This window comes from Macaca fascicularis, chromosome 1, assembly GCF_037993035.2.
Source record: "Macaca fascicularis isolate 582-1 chromosome 1, T2T-MFA8v1.1".
In the NCBI taxonomy this organism is placed as follows: Eukaryota; Metazoa; Chordata; class Mammalia; order Primates; family Cercopithecidae; genus Macaca; species Macaca fascicularis.
The window spans coordinates 58,303,488-58,329,184 of NC_088375.1; the positions used below are offsets into that span (position 1 = coordinate 58,303,488).

Genomic DNA, 25,697 nt, shown 5'->3' on the forward strand with positions numbered 1-25,697 from the left:
TCCGTCTTTGAAAACCGCAAATAAGCAAAGACCTTTTCTATCTCTGACTTCCCTTAAAATTATTTTTGTAAAGTATCTTACTCAGATAATACCAAATAAATAAGTTGCTACCACAGATATATATCTTTTTATTTTGCTGGTAAATAAAAAACCCACAGCATATTTTAATCTACCTTCGATTAAATAAGTAGTAGGATCACAATTATCTTCCTAAAAGAAACCCTAATTTCTAAAATTTTAAGTCAAGATGAGATATAATACCTTTTATGGCTACTCATATTCTATTAGAACCTTTATCAAATAGGTATTATGTTACATAATTATTTTAAAATTTTTGTTTACTAAATATGTGTACATATTTAGTGCATAGATCTTAAAGTGTACAGCTGATTTATATATGCGTACGTATGTAAACCCCACTTAGTTCAACGTATACAACATTTCCACCATCCCATCCCAACAGGTTTCCTCTTCTGGGTTACTAACTCCCAACAGAGGTAACCACTATTCAGTTCTAAACTACTCTGGCTTTTGTCACCATAGTTTAGTTTGCCTGTCCTTAAACTTCATATAAAAGGAATCACGTAGTATACACTCTTTTGGATCTGGCTTCTTTAACTCAACATTATGTTTCTGGAATTCATCCAGGTTATTGTGTGAATCAGTCATTCCTTCTTTTTTATTGCTGCATAGTAATCTATTGTTAGCAGGTAGTAATTTTTTTTTTTTTTGATGGAGTTTCATTCTTGTTGCCCAGGCTGGAGTGCAGTGGCGCCATCTCGACTCACCGCAACTTCTGCCTCCCGGGTTCAAGCGGTTCTCCTGCCCCAGCCTCTCAAGTAGCTGGGATTACAGGCGTGCGCCACCACGCCCAGCTAATTTTGTATTTTTAGTAGAGACCGGGTTTCTCCATGTTGGTCAGGCTGGTCTAGAACTCCCAACCTCAGGTGATCCACTCACCTCAGCCTCCCAAAGTGCTAGGATTACCAGTCATGCAGCTGCCTGGCCCAGCAGGTAGTAATTTTTAAATTGTAATTATTACAGGTAGTTACACATATACAATTTACAGTGTATCCTCTCCTCCTACATTTTAAAATAACATTATAATAAATATCGGTACAAAATATTTACAGGAATAATTCCTTAACTTTTTTTAAAAAATTGAAATAATTTTGGGATAGATGATACATAGATCATTATGCAAAATTCAGAAGAAACCAAAGGGTATGCAGTGAAAAGGGTGCCTTCCTTCCTGTCCTGTCTCCATCCCCATGCTGCCATGTACAACCAGCACTTCGGGGTTTTGGTGTAGTTCTCCAGAGAGATCTTATTCATTTACAAGCACCTATGTCCACATCTTCTTTTTTCTCTTCCTCACACAAATGATAGAATAAAATACATAATCTGCTGCACTTTGCTTTTTTCACTTGTAAGGAAGTAATATTCTCATACATTTTGGAACGAACACATCTTCCACATTTGAATTAGCTATTCTACTAAAAGGTTTTGAAATAAATCACAGAGCACAGAATTTTTGAAGTGGAAAGGAATTTTACAGAGGAATCGGAAGCTTCCAGGAAATGAAATGATTTGCACAAGGACAAGAAAAAATGTAATGGTAGAACAAGGACTTAATGCTTTTCTCGCCGTGCAGAAAATGTGAAGAAAAAAATACCTGATGAATGTGAAGAATGCAAATTCTTAATTGGGTGAACTTGTATGTCATGTAAACAACCAGAAATTCTTCTGTTCTTCATCAAACTCCTGCTCCTGAAAAAAGACAAACCATAAGATTAGCAGTTCTATACCACATGGAATAATATTATTAAGACTACTTATAAGTTCTCTAAAGAAAATGGACATTCATGTGTGTGTTTTTCATTAAAAATTTTCATCCAAGGAAAAATTCATTTGGTTAACTGAGCAAGAATTGTACTATTTACAGGCACTGTTCTAGGCAGATAGTTAATTAAACAGAATAAATATTTATTGAGCACTACTATTTACAGGCTCTGGATATTGTGGTAAAATGTGGCAAACCTGGTTTCTGGGCTCACTAGGCTTAAAGTCCGGAACCAAAGAGATAAATTAGGCAAATAATGACAATAAAGTAATGAATGTGATGAAGGCATAGAGTGTTGTGGTAGACTCTATAAAAAAACTTCACCTGGCCCAAGAAGCCAGGGGGCCTCCTTGGAGCAGTGACCCTCAAGGATAAGTAAAACTTAGCCAAACAGAGGGCAGGCTTGGGAAACAGGCACAAGCAACAGGAAGACTTGATAAATGAAAGTAGTGTACATGCAATGAACCAAACGAGGTTCAGAAGGACTGTGGCCTATAATGTAAGAGAGAGAGCACCAAGGGATGAGGCTGGGAGGTGCACAGGGGCCAGCTTGAGGTGGTCTTTGTATGTCAATAAAGCTTGGATTTTATCCTGAGGAAATTATCCAGAGAAGGATTTTATCTTATTTTTTTAAGTGGCCGAGTTGGGATTTATTTATTTTCTTTCAACTTTGATTTTAGGTTCAAGGGGTACATGTGCAGGTTTGTTACATGGATAAATTTCATGCTGTGGGGGTTTGGTCTACAGATAATTTTGTCACACAGGTAACAGGCATAATACCTGATGTTATTAAAGAGTTTTTCAATCCTTACCTTCCTCCCACCCACCATCCTCAAATAGGCCCCAGTGCCTATTATTCACTTCTTTGTGTCCATGTGTACTCAATGTTTCAAGGAAAGATTTTAAACAGGGAAGTGATTTAGGTAAATAAACATGAAAGTAGGTATCTGCTACACTGTGTGCAAAGCATAATACCTGTGAAGTGCAGCAGTGGTACAAATGGAAGAAATGTTTCTATCTCTAATTGCTCTTTTTGCTGACCTCTTTTTCCTCAGCCTATAAAAATGCCCCAATTTCTGCTTTGAGTTTGCTTGGCTGCCTAAGCTGTTATTTTCTTTCTTTCTGTTTGCTTCTTGAAAATGGAGGCCACCCTTTCTGCTACTGGAGAAAGCAGCCTACCTCCATATTGCCATTCATCTATAAATTTTTTAAACCCAAATTCTAATTCCTATGTCGATGAAACTAACAGAGCAGTGATCTAGATCTAAATTTAGTGGATCCTTTGAAGTATTTTTTCCTAACACAACTCTGTACTACAGTTGGCCACTCAAAGAAAAATACTATTTGTTGAAAAGATTATTAAGCCAAAGCATTCTATCACTAGTAGCCTAAATGTTTCAAATATAAAATTTTCGCTATGAACTCCTACAAGAACACAGAAATAGGACTGATAAAAGGGAAAGGAAATATCAATTCTCAAATATTACAGTTTTTCTACTTAGCGGTGAAAAAAAGTATATTATTACAGCAAGTCTAAACTAGGAAAACAAGTATTCTTGCAACAATATCATAGTTAAACAATGTTTAAACCCAAGTAAAATGCTTGTCATATTACTTTCAAAGAGTTTTTACTTAACATCAGAGGGAAATTTACTTTTAACTGTCAACAGTATATATCAAAATTTAGAGGCAGCCAAACCAGTCTATTTTATTGCAGAACGACTGTGGCATATCATTGCCCAGTAGAAGTTCTATAATTAAGAATCTGTCAGTGTTTCCATTACCTGCAGGCATTCTCAGAGTTTGGAATTCTGTCATAAACATTCTTACAAGGCTGAAACTTCATATACAAGGTCTCAGACTAAGAGCAATTCATTTTTTAAAAATATGATACTTTTAAATTATAGAAGTATCCAAAAATATCTCTGTGAAATGAAAACACCCAATTTGAAAATCTTAGAAAAGGCTGAGATGTTTTGATTTTTGGTAACATTTTAAATTTCTGCTGATTCCCTAATTATTAACTTAAAAGTCAACAGAAAATATGATGTAAATTACCAACATACAGGAGGCTAAAAGTTTTTTTTTTTTTTTTAGAGATGGAGTCTCCCTCTGTCACCCAGGCTGGAGTGCAGTGGTGGGATCTCGGCTTACTGCAAGCTCCGCCTCCCAGGTTCATGCCATTCTCCCGCTTCAGCCTCCCGAGTAGCTGGGACTACAGGCGCCCTCCACCACGCCCGGCTAATTTTTGTATTTTTTAGTAGAGACGGGGTTTCACAGTGTTAGCTAGGATAGTCTAGATCTCCTGACCTCATGATCCACCCACCTCGGCCTCCCAAAGTGCTGGGATTATAGGTGTGAGCCACCACGCCGGGCCCCAGTAGGCTAAAAGTTTAATGCTCATTATTAATGGTTATATTGTGATTTACAATTCTAAATGTACAAAGTTTAAATCTGTTTATAGCCGGGTGCAGTGGCTTACGCCTGTAATCCCAGCACTTTGGGAGGCCAAGGTGGGCGGATCACAAGGTCAGGAAATCGAGACCAACCTGGCTAACGCAGTGAAACCCCGTCTCTACTAAAAATACAAGAATTAGCCGGGCATGGTGGCGGGCGCCTGTAGTCCTAGCCACTCGGGAGGCTGAGGCAGGAGAATGGCATGAACCTGGGAGGCGGAGCTTGCAGTGAGCCGCGATCGCACCACTGCACTCCAGCCTGGACGACAGAGCGAGACTCCGTCTCAAAAAAAAAAAAAAAAAATGTTTATAATAAAAATAATACAAAACTAGCAATCCTAAAATCCAAAGATATTCATAAATCATTCTCTGATGAATTTATTGGTCTGGTTTAAATTTTTGGGTTACTCTAAGTTGGCTTAAATATCTCAAACTCTATCTACTCAATTTCACCTAAGGACCATATTTAGCTCACTTCAGTGCCAGAAGCCAGCTGTTTCAAGTCCTCAATACAAATCACTTGAAGATATTACCATCTGTTACTGGTACTGGACAGAAATCAGCTTCTCTGTATTCTAAGATTTAATCTTATTCAATATATATTAAGCATCCACTAATAATCAGAGCTGCCATTTATTGAATGCCCACCCAGTGTAATATGTGCTTTATATGCACTATCTCTAATCCTCGTAACAACTCTGCAACATAACCATCATGAGTTCCATGTTGTCAATCATGGTGGTCATAGTAGAAGTAGCAGGAGCAGCAGCTGCTCTATACATAGGACCTCACTTAATCTTAATAATAAATCCCTATAAAGTAGGTATATATTACTGTCTTCATTTTAGATGAGAAAATTGAAGGCTAGGGATGTAATGTCACTTGTACATGACCACACTGAGCATGGATTAGAACCCAGGACCCTGATATCAGAGCTTGTGACCTTTTTACTATGCTATATTGTAGGGGATAGAGACATGTTCCCTACACTCAACGAGCTCATTTCTGTGTAAAAGATATGCTTTGTATTTCATTCAGGATAATGCTTGCTATGTATTAGCAATTTCTTTCCATAGCTTAGAGGTTATCATATGACCAATAAAGCAGAACTAATGGGGGAAAGCTGCTATAAAATAGTTTCATCTCTTTGAGGAAAATCATAAATGAGTTTAAAATAAGCCAAGTCAAAAACAATGCTATAGGCCTAAAACAATTTAGAAACCCGAATGGATTCTGATCTGCAGCTGAAGGCAATGAAGTTTAAGAAAACAAAAAACAATTAGCTTAAACAGAAGGATGCTACTCTTTCATATACAATGGAGAGGCGATATGGCATAGCAGTTAAGAAAATCAGGAGCTTTGGAGTCACCCAGACATATCAGCTCTGTGACTTTGGACGAGTCACTCAACCTCTCTAAATTCTCAGTTTTTTCATCTGTAAAATAAGGGTAATGACAATATCTACTTCATAGGTTTGTAGTGTGTACTAGGTGAGATAAGGCTCAGTAAGCATTTAATAAATGCTCTTAGTAACAATGATGCTTCTGCTGACAGATAAATACTATTGACCCTTAAATCCAAAAAATCTCCAGCTCCATCCACCAAAGTTCTAAAACCAAATATACACCTGGATGTCCCCTGAGAATCTCAAGTTCTTCATGTTCAAAATTAAACTCCTCTTAAATGCTCCATTTCAGGCAACACGACTTTCCTCTAGTCAGTCACCCAATTTAAAACCAGGAGTCATCCTAGCACCCTTCACACCTTCAGCCCCACAACCAGTCTCTGCATTCTATTGATTCTGCATCCTGAATATGTATAAACTCCACTTTCCTCTTCACTGCATTTAAAAATCCTTCTGTCTGGCCTCAGTTCAGGTTTTTGTCAACTGCTCCTGCCTCTACTTTCCCCAATTCCTGGTCTTTCAGGACAGGGAGTATTTTGTATTCATCTTTGCTTCCTCAGGGCATGGCAGACAGTAGTCATCAAATAAATACTTGCTTAAAAACCAAACCAAACTAGGAGGCTAAATTGGCTCCAAGGCCTTTCCAAGATACCATTTTGCCTCTCTATAATCTAAGTATCTGAGATCTACGCAGAACTAGTTTTTCCTTGAAAAGCATCTATTATTCACCATGGAAGACTTTTATGTTTTGAGTTAATAAGCAACATTTGTCACATATAGAAGTTGTCTATCACCATGATTTATTCTTTTGTGGAGTTCATACTAGTTTACTGCATTTAAAATTCTGTACCTTACAAGAAAATATCATAGAATATACCAAGTTCTTGAGAAAGGGTAATTTTTTTTTTTTTTTTTTGAGACGGAGTCTTGCTCTGTCGCCCAGGCTAGAGTGCAGCGGAGCGATCTCAGCTCAGTGCAAGCTCCACTTCTCGGGTTCACACCATTCTCCTGCCTCAGCCTCCCATGTAGCTGGGAGTACAGGAGCCCGCCACCATGCCTGGCTAATTTTTTGTATTTTTGGTAGAGACGGGGTTTCACCACATTAGCCAGGATGGTCTCGATCTCCTGACCTTGTGATCCACCCACCTCGGCCTCCCAAAGTGCTGGGATTACAGGCGTAAGCCACCACACCTGGCCAGAGAAAGGGTAATTTAAAAGTAATTAAATACTGTTCATTTTTACGGAAAATTTAATTTATGCTACTCTAAGTTGCTCTTAAGACTTACATGATGAAACACTGAAAATCTGGTTTCTCTTCTGACTAATAAACAATTTAATGCCCTAAGTGCTGTAATTTGACGAATAACATATTATTCCTCTTATAGTTCTGGGTTTCCTATCCAGACATCTATCATGACAATGGTTCTTTTAAAATAAGGAAATAACATATATGATATACAATTTACACACACGCGCGCGCGCGCACACAGAGCAAGAAAACCACTAACAAAAATGTCTTTACCTCCTTCTAGAAAGTGAAGAAACTGGTGCATCTGTAATGTCAGGTTCCCATTCATCTTCAGGATCACAAAAGACATCTTCATCTCTGTTACTACCATTACTCTAAGAAAAATATAATATATAGTTTCAGTTAATTTGGGGTGAAAAAAATGTTTAGTAACTAAGAAAAAAAAGACTAAATCCTTTGTTACATTTAAACCATAAAAATAGCAAGATTATATATTATCTGATAAGTCTAAAAAATCATTCCTGATCAAATTATCAATCACACGATGATACGGATGATATTAAAAGACATCTACTTTTAATAAAAACAATAGAAATCATTAAATAATTCAGGAATAATAAACTTGAGATTTATAAGAATAGTAAAAACATAAACAATAAAATCCTCAGGAGAGACACAAAAGAATAATCTGACGAAGTTAAGATGTAGTCACTTCCTGGTTGAATATCTTGATCAAGATTATAGTCTATATTTTACATATTTAAAGTAATAACAATTACAGTTCTAGCAAAATGCTACAAAGAACTTGATTCAGAGACAGTATAATTATACAGAAATATAAGTAAAAAATTGCAATGAATGGTTAAAAGTAGGAGGTAAGTTAAAGCTAGGTTAATTCAACCACTAGGTTTTAAAGTATATATCAAAGCAAGAATAATCAAATGACCTCCACGCTACTTTTGTTGTTCTAAAAACACAAGCAATTCATATTAATTGTAGAAAATTTAGAAATTATTAATACATATAAACACAAAGAAAAAAATTAAAACCACTCATAAACCCATCATTTTCACATAAACATTGTCAATGCTTTGGTATGATTGCTTTCAGCCTTTTTGGATTTTCTATTATGAATATACTTCGCATTTATGACATAAACCCTACTTCTTCATGGTGTAAGAATTCTCTTTTTTTCTTTTGTAGGGAGAAGGCTGGGCTCAAGTGACCCTCTCATCTCAGCCTCCCAAAGTGCTGGGATTACAGAGCAACCTTGACCTTCTGGACTCAAGTAATCCTCTAACCTCAGCCTTCCAAGCAGCTGGGACTCCAGGCATGCACCACCACATCTGTCTAATTTTCAGATTTTTGGTAAAAGAGACAGGGTCGGCTGGGTGTGGTGGCTCATCTCTGTAATCCCAGCATTTTGGGAGGCCGAGGCAGGCGGATCACCTGAGGTCAGGAGTTTGAGATTAGCATGGCCAACATGGTAAAATCCTGACTCTACTAAAAATACAAAAAAAAAAAAAAAATTAGCTGGGTGTGGTGGCACGTAAGCCAGATACTCAGGAAGCCAAGGAACAAGAATTGCTTGAACCTGGGAGGCGAAGGTTGCAGTGAACCAAGATTGTGCCACTGCACTACAACCTGGGCGACAGAGCGAAACTCTGTCTCAAAACAAACAAATAAGCAAACAAACAAAAACTACGTTACCCAGGCTGTTCTTGAATTCCTGGGCTCAAGTGATCCTGCAGCCTCGGCCTCCACCGTGCCTGACCCTGCTAACATTTCTTTTAGGATTTTTATAACTGTGTTCATATTAAGATTAGTTCGTAGGCCAGGCACAGTGGCTCACGCCTGTAATCCCAGCACTTCGGGAGGCCGAGGCGAGTGGATCACAAGGTCAAGAGATTGAGACCATCCTGGCCAACGTGGTGAAACCTCGTCTCTACTAAAAATCTAAAAATTAGCTGGGCATGGTGGCGTGCAACTCTAGTCCCAGCTACTAGGAAGGCTGAAGCAGGAGAATTGTTTGAACCAGGAGACAGAGGTTGCAGTGAGCTGAACTCGCGCCGCTGCACTCCAGCCTGGCGATGGAGTGAGACTCCGTCTCAAAAACAAACAAACAAACAAAAAAGACTGGTTGGTAATTCTCTTCTGAGTCATCTTTTCAGTTTTTGTGGTTTTTGTTTGTGTTGTTTTTAATCACTTATTCTAGCATAAGATAAACTGTGACACTTTCTATTTATTGCTATGTTCTAGAATAGTTTAAACAGAATAAGATTTATCTGTTCTTTGGCAGTTTAAAAGAGCTTACCCATAAGAGTGTCTGAGATTAGCACCTTCTTTTCCTACACTTTTTTTTTTTTTTTGAGGCCAGTTTGTTGACTAATGTTTCAAATTATTGCATGGTTATTCACCTATGAAGTCAAATTTCATAATTTATCTTTTTTCTAAAAAGTCTTTTCTTTGTAGGAAATTGTCAAATTTATTACCATAAAGTTTTATAGTAACATAATTTTTAAATGTTTTCTTTATGTTTACTTAAATGCCACTTCTCATTTCTAAAATCACATTTATCTTTTCAAAGAACAAGAGCTTATATTTATTAATTTCTAATTAATTATTGCTTTTATCTCATCATGATTCTTTTCATTGCTTTCCTTTGTTTTACTTTGTTTTTATTTTCATATTTCCATTAAACAATTGAAGTGTTAGGCTACAATTTGGCAGCATCCTCTAAGTTTTTCCATATGATAACTTCATTACTATAATGATCTAAATAGTATATAGTTCCATACGGAGTTACATTATTTAAAGGTAGTATATTTTACAAATAGTAGCAATGCAACAATTTAATACATGCTGCAACTATTTTAGGGATAATTTTATGGATAATTAGATAATATGAACTTTAAACTTTAAATTCATACCTCTCACAAAACACCATAATAAATTCTATGTGATTCAAAGATGTGAACTTTTTTTTTAATTAAAAGAAAATGCAGGGGTTGTACAATGTTTAAGTAAGATCTCTGGAATAATAGATGGATTCAAATTTACCAAATTAAAAATGCCTGTATAACAAAATGAAACCAACAAAAAGATGATATAATTAGGAAAAAAAAGGGTATGATAAATATAAAGGCTTATCAAAATATATAAATAACTTTTAGAGCTATATTAATCTCCTACATTTCATTTAACAAAAAATTCAAAGAGCATGAACACATACTTTACCCCTAAAGAAAAAACAGTGAAATCCCAAGTCCCTAGATTTACTAGTTATTAAAATACAGGTTGCAGCCAGACACGGTGGCTCACCACTGTAATCCCAGCACTTTGGGAGGCTGAGGCGGGCAGATCACGAGGTCAGGAGATCGAGACCATCCTAAGACAGTGAAACCCTGTCTCTACTAAAAATACAAAAAAAAAAAAAAAAAAAAAAAAATTAGCCGGGCGTGGTGGCAGGCACCTGTAGTCCCAGCTACTTGGGAGGCTGAGGCAGGAGAATAGCATGAATCCAGGAGGCAGAGCTCGCATTGAGCTGAGATTGCGCCACTGCACTCCAGTCTGGGGGCAGAGTGAGATTCTGTCTCAAAAAAAAAACATACAGGTTGCGCACAATGGCTCACGCCTGTAATCCCAACACATTGGGAGGCTAAGGTGAAAGGATTGCTTGAGGCCAGCGGTTCAAGACCAGCCTGGGCAACATAGCAAGACTCTGCCTCTATTAAAAAATAATAATAATAATAAGGCCAGGTGTGGTGGCTCACGCCTGTAATCCCAGCACTTTGGGAGGCCAAGGCGGGTGGATCGCCTGAGGTCAGGAGTTCAAGACCAGCCTGGCCAACATGGTGAAACCCCGTCTCTATTAAAAAAATACAAAAATTAGCTGGGGCTGGTGGCAGGCACCTGTAATCCCAGCTATTCAGGAGACTGCAGCAAGAGAATCGCTTGAACCTGGGAGGCAGAGGTTGTAGTGAGCTGAGATCTCACCATTGCACTATAGCCTATGTGACAAGAGCAAACTCTATTTCAAAAAATATATATTTTTATATATATAAATATTTTTTATATTTATATAAAATATATATATAAAAATATATATTTATATATTTTTGAAATATATACACACACACATATATACACACACACATATATATGTGTAAAATGCAAACTGGTAACATTGGTAAATGGCAATATTTCTGGCAAGCAATTTGTTGGTGAGCATCAGAGTGTAATAAAAAGTTCATATTTTTAGTTTCATTTTGGAAAATATGAGAAAATAAGATATTAAAAACTACTATGTACAGAGATTTTTTAGTTGTGACTATAACAGGCAGCAGGCAGCTGGAAGCACTCAAAGCACAGCAACGGAGAAATGTAAATATGCAAAAAGGTATATTAGGCTTAGGAAGATCATTTCAAACGATGTAATATCATTTATGTCTATCAAATTTCTTCTTTCCTTAAGCTTAAATGTAAAATTTTTTAAATATACAATTATGACAACAGATTCCACTATTAAATTTCTCTATTGTACCTATAACTGTATTAAAACAATCCAATAAAACTCCATTTAAATGTAAAAATAAATATATATAATTGTTAATACTGGTTGGTTTAGGTAATTGACAGATTGCCTTTTGTTTTCCAAATTTTCTATACAGAGAATATATCACTTTTATATATATATATATATTTCACCAAAAGCAGGTACTTGAACTTTTATACTTTTTTATTTTAAAAAGTTTATAGAAATTTTAATAATATTCCAAACCTCATAAAGTTCTTTCATTGCTGCAAGTTTAGATTCAAACTTTTCCAGACTCCAGAATGTTGAGATTCCTAGTTTCAGGTTACGAACCCGAATAGAAGTGTCAGAACTACTTTTATCTGATACATCATGTCTGAAAGAAAAACAAACAAAAAAAGCTTACCATGAAACATACATACCCTTTTATATTAAGAGTTTTCTGGGGTAGATAATTTCCCTTAAAATTCCATCCACTGATTAAGTCTTTCCACAGTTAAGTATTTTTATTATAGTAATAATCATATAAGTATATAACATATAAAAATAACATAAAAATTTTTTAAAGTCAAAAATTTCTAATAAGGTATGTTCCTTTTGAACAATGAAATACTGATACATTTTCAACTCAAAAGAAAATTAGCAAATTACTAAAACAACTAAAATTATTTTATTTATAAATACACTAGTATGTTAATTGTTGAAATCTCTCTTACTCCAGAATGACCTCTGAAACAGTAAAGTCTCACTGCGGATTCTGATACCAGCTCTTTCCTACAGCTGTAGAACAGACTTTAGAGAAACTAAATGGTAGCTGGGCATGGTGGGTCACGCCTATAATCCCAGCATTTTGGTAGGCCAAGGCAGGTGGATCACGAGGTCAGGAGTTTGAGACCAGCCTGGCCAACATGGTGAAATCTCATCTCTACCAAATACAAAAATTAGCTGGATGTGGTGGCACACGCCTGTAATCCCAGCTACTCGGGAGGCTGAGGCAGGAGAACCGCTTGAACCCGGGAGGTGGAGGTTGCAGTGAGCCCAGATTGCACCACTGCACTCCAGCCTGGGCAACAGAGCAAGACTCTGTCTCAGAAAAAAAAAAAAGAGACAGAAACTAAATGATATAAAGGCCAACTTGTTTAAAACATTTATAATCAGGATAATTAATTACTCACCTGCCAAAAACATAGTATGTTTTCAATTTGCTGCTGATCGCATTGGCTTCCTGAATCATCATTGAGAGTTTCATAGAGCTCCAAGTTGTCTGCACTAATACAAAGCACACAGAAAAGATTCAAAATACATACATGGGCACTAACATATATCATTAAGCAAAACAATTCCTAAAAAAAAAATTACTGATTATAAATGAATGGTTTTAACTCTATATTGCAGAAGGATAATGATATTTGAGTAATTTGGTGAAATAAAACATTTTTCCTGTAAAATGAGGTCTTTTGCCTGTGGAAAGATTTAAGAAAACTGAAGTTGATGTAAAAAAGATAAGCCAAAGACAATGCTTTATTTTCTAATATCTAGAAAAAAAATTTTTTTTCTAATGTCATTTTTATTTCTTCCTCATTTCTAAATTCTTTCAAATATTGGGTATTCTATAGCCTTACTTATATAGAAACATGCCCTTTTGTATTTTGTCTGAAAATTAAAAAATATATATGTGTGTGTATGTCAAGACATTAAAATAAAAAAGAAAAATAATTTAGTGCATAATTTCACTTTCCTTTTTTTGAGTCAGGGTCTCGCTCTGTCACCCCAGCTATAGTACAGTGGCTGGATCATGGCTCACTGCAACCTTGACCTCCCCAGGCTCAAGTGATCCTCCCATCTCAGCCTTCCAAGTAACTGGAACTACAAGTGCATGCCACCACACCCAGCTAACTTTTTTATATTTTGTAGAGATGGGGTTTCGCCATGTTGCTCAGGCTGGTCTTGAACTCCTGGGCTTAAGCAATCTGCCTGCCTCAGCCTTCCAAAGTGCTGGGATTACAGGCATGAGCCACCACACCCAGCTCCTAATTTGAATTTAAGATTCTGACTGGGCACAGTAGCTCATGTCTATAATCCCCACATTTTGGGAGGCTGAGGCAGGAGGATCACTTGAAGGCCAGAAATTCAAGGCCTGCCTGGGCAATATAGTGACACCCTATCTCTAGAAAATAAAATAAATTAGCCAGGCAAGGTAGCATGCACCTGTAGTCCTATGCACCTGTAGTCCTACCTACGGGAGAGCTTGAGACAAGAGGATCACTTGAGCCCAGGAGTTTGAGGTTGCAGTGAGCTATGATGGCACCCTGCACCCCAGCCTGTGTGACAGAGCAAGACTTTGTCTCAAAAAAGAAAAAAAAGATTTTACCATGAATATTTTCTATATTGTTGAGGCAAACTTATAACCAATACTCTACTAAAAATAGCTTTTTAGAAGGATAAACTCATTATTCACAAGAATTAAAAAATCAAGTAATCATTGTAAGGCACTATCTAGGCCCTCAGAAGAATAACAGTATTTATTTCTGGCAATAGATACAAAGAGTATTGGCTGGGTGAAGTGGCTCACACCTATAATCCCAGCATTTTGGGAAACAAAGGCAGGCGGATCACCTGAGGTCAGGAGTTTGACACTAGCCTGGCCAACATGGTGAAACACCGTTTCTACTAAAAATACAAAAATTAGCCAGGTGTGGTGGCGCATACCTGTAGTCCCAGCTACTCAGGAGGCTGAGGCAGGAGAATTGCTTGAACCCACGAGGCAGAGGTTGCAGTGAGCTGAGATTGCACTACTGCACTCCAATGCACTCCAGCCTGGGCGACAGAGCAAGACTCTGTCTCAGGAAAAAAAAAAAAAAAAAAAAGAGAGTGTTAATATTTTAAAAGCTATTTTAAAGAAGATATAGAAACTACACAACATACCTACCAAGTATTCTTGCTAAAAAACTGAACCTGAATTTGATAGGCCTATAGATCTAACTACCACTTTCTAGGGAACACTGGAACAGAGAAGCCTGTTAAGCAATACCAGGGAGACACAATCAGCAAAATCCAGAATCCAAAAAACCTCTACAGGACAAATAATCTGATTTCTCCAACAAATTATTAGATGAAAGAGAAGAGTGAATTTACAGATTAAAAGAGACTTAAAAGGCACATCTACCAAACACAATGTGTAGATCATATTGGTATCATGATTCAAACAAATCAAGTTGTTTTTTTAAAAAAAAAAAAAAAGGATGAAACAATCCAGGAAATATGAATATGGAGTAAATGTTTGATGTGTAAGAAATTATTATTAATATAGTTATCATGGCAATGCTTAAAAGAGTGACAGAGAAAGAGAGAGAGGGAGAGCAAAAAGAGAATCCTTATCTAATTTAGAGATACACAGTGAAGTGTGTACACCTTAAATGATATGATGTCTGGGATTTGCTTCAAAATAGTCCAGGGAAGCAGTGAGTTTGAGGATAGTGGCAACAAGATTGAGCATGTGTTGATAATCACTGAAGTTGGATAAATATATAAAGGCTTACTGCAGCAATTTCTACTTTTATAGTTTGGTTAAAATTTTCCATAATAAAAAAAAAGATTATATTAAAAATATGCTGTGTTTTACACAGAAATGTACCAAAAAAAAGTGCAATCAAAAGTCTCCCAGGACTTGGCTAGGCATGGTGGCTGACACCTGTAATCCCAGCACTTTCGGAAGCCAAGACAGGCAGATCACCTGAGGTCAGAAGTTTGAGACCAGCCTGGCCAACATGGTGAAACCCTGTCTTTACTAAAAATACAAAAATTAGCTGGTGATGCATGCCTGTAATCCCAGCTACTCGGAAGCTGAGGCAGGAGAATTGCTTGAGCCTGGGAGGCAGAGGGTGCAGTGAGATCACACCACTGCATTCCAGCCTGGGCAAAATCCCAGCACTTTGGGAGGCTAAGGTGGGTGGATCACGAGGTAAGGAGGTAGAGACCATCCTGGCCAACATGGTGAAACCCCATCTCTACTAAAAATACAAAAACTGTACTCCCAGCTACTTCGGAGGCTGAGGCAGGAGAATCACTTGAACCCGGGAGGTGGACGTTGCAGTGAGCCAAGATCGCGGCACTCCAGCCTGCCAACAGAGCAAGACTCTGTCTCAAAAACAAAAAGGTCTCACAGGACTTAATGCCTTCACTGGTGAAATCTACCAAACAATTAAAGAAGAATTAATGCTAATCCTTCTCAAACTCTTCCAAAAAGCTGAAGAGGAACATTTCCAATTCCTTTTGCAAGGCCAGCATTACCCTGATACTAAAGCCAGACAAAGACACTACAAGAAAAGAAAACTACAGGCCAATATCCCTGATGAACATAGATCCAAAAACCTTCAACAAAATACTAGCAAACCAAATTCAACAGCACATTAAAAGGATCATACACCACAATCAAGTGGGGTTTATCACTGAGATGCAAGGATGGTTTAACATATACAAATCAATAAATGTGATATACCACATTAACAGAATAAGGATAAAAATCATATCATCATTTCAATAGGTGCAAAAAAGCATTTGACAAAGTACAACATCCTTTTATGATACTGTCAACAAATTAGATATAGAAGAATGTACCTCAACATAATAAAGGCTATATATGACAAGCCCACACCTAATATCTTCAATGGCAAATAGTTGAAAGCTTTTCCTTTAAGATCAGGCACATGACAAGGATGCCTACTCTCACCACTTCTATTCAACATAGTGCTGGAAGCCCTAACAAAACCAGTTGGGTAAGAAAAAGAGATAAAGGTATCCAAACTGAGAAGGAAGAAGTAAATTGTTTACAGATGACATGATCTATTAGAAAACTTTACCACCACCAAAAGTGAAATAAGCCAGACATAGAAAGATAAATACTATATGATCTCACTTATATGTGGAATCTAAAAATGTTGAACTGATAGGCACAGAGAGTAGAATGATGGTTACCAGGAAATATAGGATAGGGGAATAGGAAGATGTTTGTCAAAGGGTACAAAGTTTCAGTTATACAGGATCAATACACTCTGGAGGTCTAATGTACAGAAAGTTGCCTAGAATTAATAATATGATATTGTATACTTGAAATAGGAGAGTATATCCTAAGTGTCCTCATGACAAAAAAAAAAAAAAAAAACAAACTAGGTTAGATGATAAATATGTTAACTAGCTTGATTATGGTAATCATTTTGCAATATATGTAAAAACATCACGTTGTAAACCTTAAATATATATAATTTTTATTTGTTAATTACACCTCAGTAAAGCTAAAAAAAAAAACTCTTAAGAAAAAAGTGTCTAAGTGAAAAAGAAAACAAAGTAATCCATGATGAAGCACAACTATTAACAGATATAAAACAAGGATTAAGAATTAGAATAAGATATTTTTTTTAGAACATGCTGCACATTGAAATTTTGCTTACTATTTGCTCAGTTGCAGTACTACTAACGAATTGCCAGACTGGGTGGCTTATAATCAACAGCAATTTATTGCTCACAGTTCAGGAGGCTGGAAGTCTGAGATCAGGGTTCCAGCATCAGTCAGGTTCTGGTGAGGGCCCTGTTCTGGGTTGCAGACTACCATCTTCATGCTATGTCCTCACTTGGTGGAAGAGGTGAGGGGACTCTCTGCAATTTCTTTCACAGGGGCACTAATTCTATCTATGAGGGATCTACCTTCATGACTTACTTACCTACCAAAGGCCCCCACTTCCTAACACCACTGCCTTGGAGGTTATGAATTCAATATATTAATTTTGGGGGAACACAAACATTCAGTCTAAAGCATTGATATAATAAATATCCTAAAAACTGAATATTCAAAAACAACCATTCATACAAATTTATTTAGATCCAGAAAAGTCAAATAGAATAAAATATTTTGAATATATAAAGGCAACTAATGGTAACATTTTAGTAATTATATTACATATGACATGCATAATTTTAGAAAATATTTGCTAAAATCAGCACATACTCACTTGTAAAAGTTTTATCCCTATTACTCCGATTCTGCTGTAGAATTTTTACTTCTTTAGCAATTTTTTGCTTTTCAGTTTCTAAAGCTTCCAGAATTCTTGCATGGCGGATGCTATGGTCTTCTAAAGCCTAATTGACATTCATTCATACAGACCCACATGTGAGAATATGCAAATAGAGAAATTATAACACCACATTGAGATGATGGATATGCTAATTTGCTTCACTATAGTAACCATTTTACAATTTATATACCCCATAACATTGTATAACTTAAATATACACAATAAGACCTATTTTAAAAAAAGATTGATAATGATAACACACTATAGTAAACCTCATTTTATAGTACATGTTTTATTAAGCCTATATAGTTAACATGTTTTATGTGTTTTATTAAACATGAAAAGCTTTTAAAAATTATTTATAAAATTTCCTTATAAAATAATTTTCCCCACAACAGGATCATTAGGAATTTTTGATGACATAAATTAATCTTTTTTCTTCCCATTGATAGAAGTTAAAAAAAACTAGAAAAAAAGAGGAAAAGAAGTCATTATATCAAAAAGACTCCTGCATGTGTATACTTATCACAGCACAATTCACAATTGCAAAGATATGGAATCAACCTAAGTGTCCATCAACCAATGAATGGATCAAGAAAATATGTTTTGTGTGTGTGTATATATATGTGTATATATATATTATATATATGTGTATATATATATGTATATACACACACACACACACACACACACACACCATGGAATACTACCTAGCAATAAAAAACGAAATATCTTTTGCAGCAACTTGAGTGGAACTGGAGGCAATAATTCTAAGTGAAGTAACTCAGGAATTGAAAACCAAATATCAGCATGGTCTCACTTATAAGTGAGAGCTAAGCTATGGGCATGCAAAGGCATATAGAGTGGTATAATGCAGCAGTCCCCAACCTTTCTGGCACCATAGACTGCTTTCATGGAAGACAATTTTTCCACAGACAGGGGCACAGTGGTTGGTTTCAGGATGAAATGGTTCCAGCTCAGATCATCAGGTATTAGATTCTCATAAGGAGCGTGCAACCTAAATTGTGAACTGTGTGTACTCCTGGTACAATGTACATTGAAGATTCAGAAAGAAGGAGGGTGGGAGAGGACAAGGAATGAAAAACTACCTATTGGATACAATGTAAGCTACTCAGGTGACAGGTGCACTAAATCCTAGACTTCACCACTATATAATTCATCCATGAAACCAAAGCCATTTGTACTTCTAAAGCTACTGAAATAAAAATAAATTAAAAATAAGAAAACCCAAAAAAGGCAGAAAAAAAGAAGAAAAAAAGGACAAACTGTTAAAAAAAAAAAAAAAAAAAAAGAGGCCATATCCAAGAACACTTGTTGACTAAATAAAGAAGTTAAATTTAAAAGATACAAGAAATCTAGCTTAGCACAAATAAGCATTATAATCCCAGTAATAATAATTGTTTTTCAAGATTTAAACAGTTCTATGTTTTTCTCCTAAACCTCTCTGAGGTGGTTCACTAGTCACTTTGTGTCCGTGAGTTGACTAGTAGATCCATAATAACTGTATTATGGTACCAATACTTTGCAATTACTAGGAGTATTTTCTTCCACCCCAACTCCCACCCTGGTTTCCCCGACCTCACAAACTTGGAAAAAAGAGAAATAAAATTGCCATTTGAGAGAGTAAAACCTAAGACTAAGATATAAGGAAGCAAAACAGAGCTTACAAACTTTAGTGTTCATCAGAACATCCCACAGGGCTTCTTAAAATAGGTTCTGTGCCCCACTCTCAGTTTCTGCTTTAGTAGTTCTGGAGTGCAGCCTAAAACTTTGCATTTCTTTTTTCTTTTCTTTTTTTTTTTTTCTTTTGAGACAGACTCTTGCTCTGTCACCAGGCTGGAGTGCAGTGCCACGATCTTGGCTCACTGCAAACCCGCCTCCCGGGTTCAAGAGATTCTCCTACCTCAGCCTCCTGAGTAGCTGGGATTACAGGCATGCGCCACCATGCCCAGCTAATTTTTGTATTTTTAGTAGAGACAGGGTTTCACCATGTTGGCCAAGATAGTCTCAATCTCTTGACCTCGTGATCCACCCACCTCAGCCTCTCAAAGTCCTGGAATTACAGGCGTGAGCCACCGTGCCCGGCCTAAAAATTTGCATTTCTAACATGTTCCCAAGGTGATGTTGATGTTGCTGGTCTAGGGACCACCCTTCAAGAACCACTAATAGAAAGAATGGCCCAAAATGTTGACAGTAAGGTGCCTAAAGGTATTAACATTCTGGTTTTATCCCTTAGGCTTGTGAAACTGAATAGTTGAGGCCCATGAAAGATGCCTTTATCCTCAATGACATGATAAAAGCAGGCAGGTGCCTAAGCTCGTAAGACTGAGGTAAGGAATGCCCTACTGTGAGTTCTGGAAACAGGCTGCTTGCTGCTCTTTCCACAGGCAGATGTTTCATTGTGACATCAGGATGTGACCCAGTATAAGAGCTGTGCCTTTTTTCCTTCCTCAGATGTGCCCTAGTACTATTTCAGTTATTTAAATTACTTGGCATGACCAATGACCAGATAGTTGTAGATGCATAAAAAGAGAAAACTGGAGTGGAACTAGATGGAAATAAGAAGTCTGTCTCTTTCAAAATCTCTGTGTGATGTGTGAGCAGATCTGTGAGCAGTACCAGGATTCAAGCTTTCAGGCAAGAAGTACTTTTCTCATCTACACATCTACAAACCTGGATTTGGCTCTCTTCTGTCAACATACCATAAGCAACTTCTTTGGAAAAAGAAAAAAATTCAGCTTTTTCTCAGAATAGAGCAAACTGGTTACACAATAAAATTACCTGTTTTGTAGCCAAAGTCTCCATTTCTAATCGCTTTTTGTTGACATATATTTCTTGTTCAAGATGCTGCTTTGCCTTTTCTAATTCCTCAATTATGTGATTAGCCTTCTGGTTATTTATTTCCTGCATTTTTTTCCTTTGAGACTCTTCTCTCTTTAAAGAATGATAATAAAAAATAACCCAGGCAAAAAAAGTAGCAAAAAAGTACAAAAGTCCCTTTCTTTAGCCAATGTACAAGAAATTACTCACTAATAGAAAAGTTGCCCTATTAAAGCTTCTCCACTTCATTCAGGTTAACTAAAAATAAATACCACTAGTCAAACTTTTTAAGAGTATTCTCTAAAATGGGCTTCTGGGAACCCAAGATTTCCAATAAACCATGGAGACAGCCATGACTCAAGCGGCTAGAGGACAGAAGTTTTTTATTTTTCTTCTTCTTCCGATAGCCATTGTCTATTATTGCCACCAACTTGTCTCTTTTTTTTTTTTTTTTTGAGACAGGGTCTTACTCTGTCAAGGTTCACTACAGCCTTGACTTCCCTGGGCTAGGTGATCCTCCTATCTCAGCCTCCTGAGTAGCTAGGACTACAGGCGCATGCTACCACGCCCAGCTAATATTTTAAACTTTTTGGAGAGACCGGTCTCCCTACATTGCCCCCGGTTGGTCTTGAACTCCTGGGCTCAAGTAATCTGCCCACCTTGGCCTCCTAAAGTACTGGGATTACAGGCATGAGCCACCATGCCGAGCTCCAACTTATTTCTTAAAGTAAAATTAAAGAGGGCCAAGACTCACTGTGGCTTTGATTCACTAATCTCTGATCTCTCCCAGTTCCCTTAAAGGGACATAATCAACTTTATAGGCAACACATCACTTGGCGTACACTGTCGGAAAAAAATAAATAAATAAAACCAATTCTGCCTTTTACCAGTTCTGCTTCCAGTGCTTTTATTTTGCTTTCATACGCAGCTTTTTGAGAAGAAAGCTCTTGCTGAGCCATTTCTTTTGCAATCTGGATTCCTTGCATCATTTCTTCCTTTGCCTTCAACTGCGCCTCTTTTATTTCTGCTTCGAGTCTACAATGTAGCAAGATGTTTACAGGATACATGTTAAGAATTCTTTATACATCGTAATAGTTCTTAATCCTACTGAAAAGTTTTCCATTGAACAAAAGTTTAAATCTTAAAACTTAATTTCTGACATTCTATCAACAGTGTTTTTAAATTTTTCACTGGCTCTACAATTGTTTACACTCAAAATTTAAACACACAGGATGAAAAATTGCTTATTTCTAACTTAGTTACTATTGAAGATGCCTGATATTTGAATAAATATATTTTTCTAATGCTTAAGGAAAATAAATTATGCAAAAATATGTCATAATAAACAGTACAGTAAAATTATAGTTAATATTATAGTAAATACAAAATAAGGTTATTTTGTGTTAAACAAACTGGTTAGAGCAAAAACTATATTTCATATATCAATAGTTTTTATGTTTAGGTCATAAGTTAGGAAAATATTGAAATGACTAAAAATACATGATAGAAGAGCTGGGAAGGTAGAGATTGTATCATGTAATTTAAACCATTTATAATAATTTGATGTTTTGATAAGTCAAAACATGAAATCAGCTTTGTCACTTCTCCATATATGGGAGAGAAAGCATCAATGATTACAGAAAACTAAAGACTCTTTCTTCTCAATAAAATCAGTGCTTTAGTAACTACATTATATAGAAATTTCCATTCCCAATTTTACTGAAAAAAAGAATAAGAGGCCAGGCGTGGTCGCTCAAGCCTGTAATCCCAGCACTTTGGGAGGCCAAGACGGGTGGATCACGAGGTCAGGAGATCAAGACCATCCTGGCTAACATGGTGAAACCCCGTCTCCACTAAAAAATACAAAAAATAGCCGGGCGAGGTGGCGGGCGCCTGTAGTCCCAGCTACTCGGGAGGCTGAGGCAGAAGAATGGCGTGAACCCGGGAGGCAGAGCTTGCAGTGAGCTGAGATCCGGCCACTGCACTCCAGCCTGGGCGACAGAGCGAGACTCCATCTCAGGAAAAAAAAAAAAAAAAGAATAAGAATATCAAAAAGAAGGCTAGTGGATATCACAGCTAGGGAGAGAGGAGAATGGCTATTGTTTAACAAATACAGAGTTTCAGTTTGTAATAATAAAACATTTCTGGAGATGGCTGATGGTGATGGTTTCACAATAATGTGAAGGCACTAGGGTGGGCACAGTGACTAAGCCTGTAATCCCAGCACTTTGGGAGGCTGAGGCAAGTGGATTGCTTGAGCTCAGGAGTTCGAGACCAGCCTGGGCAACATGATGAAACCCCATCTCTACAAAAAAATACAAAAATTATCCGGGCATGGTAGTGTGTGCCTGTAGTCTCAGCTGCTTGGGAGGCTGAGGTGGGAGGATGGCTTGAGGCCAGGAGGCGGAGGTTGCAATGAACCTCCATCATGCCAACCGTACTCCAGGCTGGACAATAAAGCCAGACTCCGTCTCAAAACAAAACAAAACAATGTGAAGGTACTTAACGCCTTTGGACTACACAATTAAAAATGGCTTACACGGTAAATTTTGTGCTATTTATACTGTATTCAATAAAAAAAAAATTTTTAAAGAGCAAAAGTAGGTTGAGGCTTCTTAAAAGGTGACAAAGCAGTTAGTCTAGTCTGTAACTAGTTTTTGATTCCTCCTCCTTTCATCCTCTTTAGTCATCAAGCCTTGTCAATCTTATCTCCTTTATGTTTCCTTCCTACCTAACCACACTATATTTATCTTACTTTGGTAGTCTCTTGGCTGCATTTGCAGGTTTTAAGCTTGCTCTATCTCTAATACATTCTACAGATTTGAGTGCTGGTGATCTCTCTAAAAATGTGATTCTGATTATGAGTGTCTCACATCTGCTCAAAATTCTTTAATGTTTCCCTTATCCTTTAATATAAAGTCCAAAGTCCTTAGCATTTTATTTGTATATACTTTACCATTTAGCTTACAAGGATACTGCTTATGCCAGAAATCCTACAATACTGCATGAACTAAAACTGGGGCACAAGAAGAAAAGAAAAACAAAAGTACACTTTTCCAGTCTTCCTCTGGCTAAATTCTAATCGTCTATTGGGATTCTCCTCTACGGGACGTCTTCTCATCTTCTAGAAACCTTCACTGATAACTGGTCAGGGCCAGGTGTCACCCCGTGAGCTTCCACACCACACAGTTCAGGACTCTTGTCAGAGCACTGTGTCACAGCACTGTTAGAACTGTCAGCCCCTCGAGATGATGAATTCCTCCAGCACATGAGCTAAATTTCAATCCTTGTTCTTTATATCCCCAGCATTTGGTACAGTGACAGACACATAATAGATGGTCAATAAACATTTGCTGAACTAATGAATGTACCAAGAGAAAAAATTACATCACTAGAAACCAGCACCCAAAGAGTTAATTACTAGAGACTGGCACAATATGATTAACTCTGTTGTAGATCTCTCTCATACACTTACTATTTCATATCAACAGCAATACTTACTGTGATCTCTGTGCCACGAGCAACTCATTTTTTGCAAATTCAAAGTCTTTTGGACCCTCACTTATAGGAGTATCTCTTCCAGATGGCCTTTTTCCTTTCTGGACTTCTACTGGATGATTAAATCTAAAATAATGATCTCCACCAAGAATCACTCGATCACCCTAAAGCACACAAAAAAATGTACTACTTGAGATGAGTCTCAACCAAAAAATTATATGAGAAAATTCATTATGCCCAACAGTTCAATATAGTCTAGTATTAATGATAAACATAAATATCATAGCAATTAACATTTATTTTTTTTTTTTTTCTTTTGGCACAGAGTCTCACTATGTCTCCAGGCTGGAGTTCAGTGGCGCAATCTCAGCTCACTGCAACCTCAGCCTCACGGGTTCAAGCGATTCTACTGCCTCAGCCTCCTGAGTAGCTGGGATTACAGGCGTGCGCCACCACGCCCAGCTAATTTTTGCATTTTTAGTAGAGATGGAATTTCATCATGTTGGTTAGGCTGGTCTCGAACTCCTGACCTCATGATCCACCCACCTCGGCCTCCCAACGTTTATTACTTTGTATATACCAAACACTGCATTAAGCACATTACATATACAGTCATAAGTCTCTTAACAACAGGGATATGCTCTGAGAAGTACACTGTTAGATGATTTCATAGTTGTGTGAACATCATGGAATATACTTACACAAACCTAGATGGCATAGCCTACTACACACCTAGGCTATATGTCATAGCCTATTGTTCTTAGGTTACAAACCTGTACAGCATGTTACTGTACTGAATACCATAGGCAACTATAACACAATGGTAAATATTTGTATATCTAAACAGAAAAAAAATACAGTAAAAATACAGTATAATAATCTTATGGCACCACTGTGATATATGTGGTCCCTCATTGCCCAAAACATCATTATGAGGTGCAAGACTGTATGTTATCTCATTTACAATTCACAACAACTCAGTGAGATACCTATAATCATCCCAATTTTAGGAATGAGGAAACTAAAGAGCACAAAGCTTGTAATAACAACAGACATTCATCGAGAGCTTACTATTTGCAGATACTATTCTAAGAACTATATACACAAATTATTATTTCAGTTAATCCTTCGCTATCCCTGAAAGGCAGGATATATAGTCACAATATGTCTGGGTTTGCCTGCAACACACTGCTGATGTTTGTTCTCTTGATGTAATTATTAATAATGATCTCAAAAGTGTCCTGACTTGGGTGATATTGTTTAATCACCTAGTTAAATAAATTGCCAAAGGTCACATAGCAAGTGGCAAAGCCAGGATTCCAACCCTGTCTGTCTAATTCTAAAGCCTAGGTCTTTATAGGACATATAATGATGCTGTTAGTGGTCAGCTCTTCAGGTACTGATTCATATAAATATAACTTTTGTCTTTGCACAAGAAGGCAATTAATAGGAAAAAGAATTTTTGAAATGAAAAAGTACTTAATCTGCTTCAACACCTTATCTTATAGAGAAAACCAGAACTCAAAGAAATTAAATGACTTGTCCAAAGTCAAACAGTTTCTTATATTGTAGCACCCATCCACTTACATGATGTAATACTGTGAGTTCCAAAATACGTTTTCCATTTACGTATGTCTTTGCTTCCCCAAGTGGGATAATACTCACTGTCCCACCTAAATTTGTGATAGTACTGTTAAAAAAAGAAGCACATTGTTACAATTACAGAACACACTAAAAAGTAAGAAAAAGGCAATATGGGATAATTCTGCTTGGGCTATTCCTTTGGTGTTAAGGTTCATACCA

The 25,697-nt window shown here is 36.9% G+C and overlaps 1 protein-coding gene across 1 annotated transcript in view; it reads right to left on the minus strand.

Annotated features, from left to right (window-relative positions):
- Positions 1-25,697, minus strand: part of KIF14 (kinesin family member 14) — a 66,908-nt gene that overhangs the window by 16,210 nt on the left and 25,001 nt on the right. Inside the window, exons 14-22 of the mRNA XM_005540346.5 lie at positions 25,482-25,584; positions 23,898-24,058; positions 21,284-21,431; positions 20,358-20,510; positions 17,493-17,619; positions 12,663-12,756; positions 11,734-11,863; positions 7,227-7,327; positions 1,676-1,770 (exon numbers count right to left, since the gene is read on the minus strand). Of these exons, the coding sequence (XP_005540403.3) occupies positions 1,676-1,770; positions 7,227-7,327; positions 11,734-11,863; positions 12,663-12,756; positions 17,493-17,619; positions 20,358-20,510; positions 21,284-21,431; positions 23,898-24,058; positions 25,482-25,584 (1,112 nt within the window). The remainder of the gene's footprint in view (positions 1-1,675; positions 1,771-7,226; positions 7,328-11,733; positions 11,864-12,662; positions 12,757-17,492; positions 17,620-20,357; positions 20,511-21,283; positions 21,432-23,897; positions 24,059-25,481; positions 25,585-25,697) is intronic.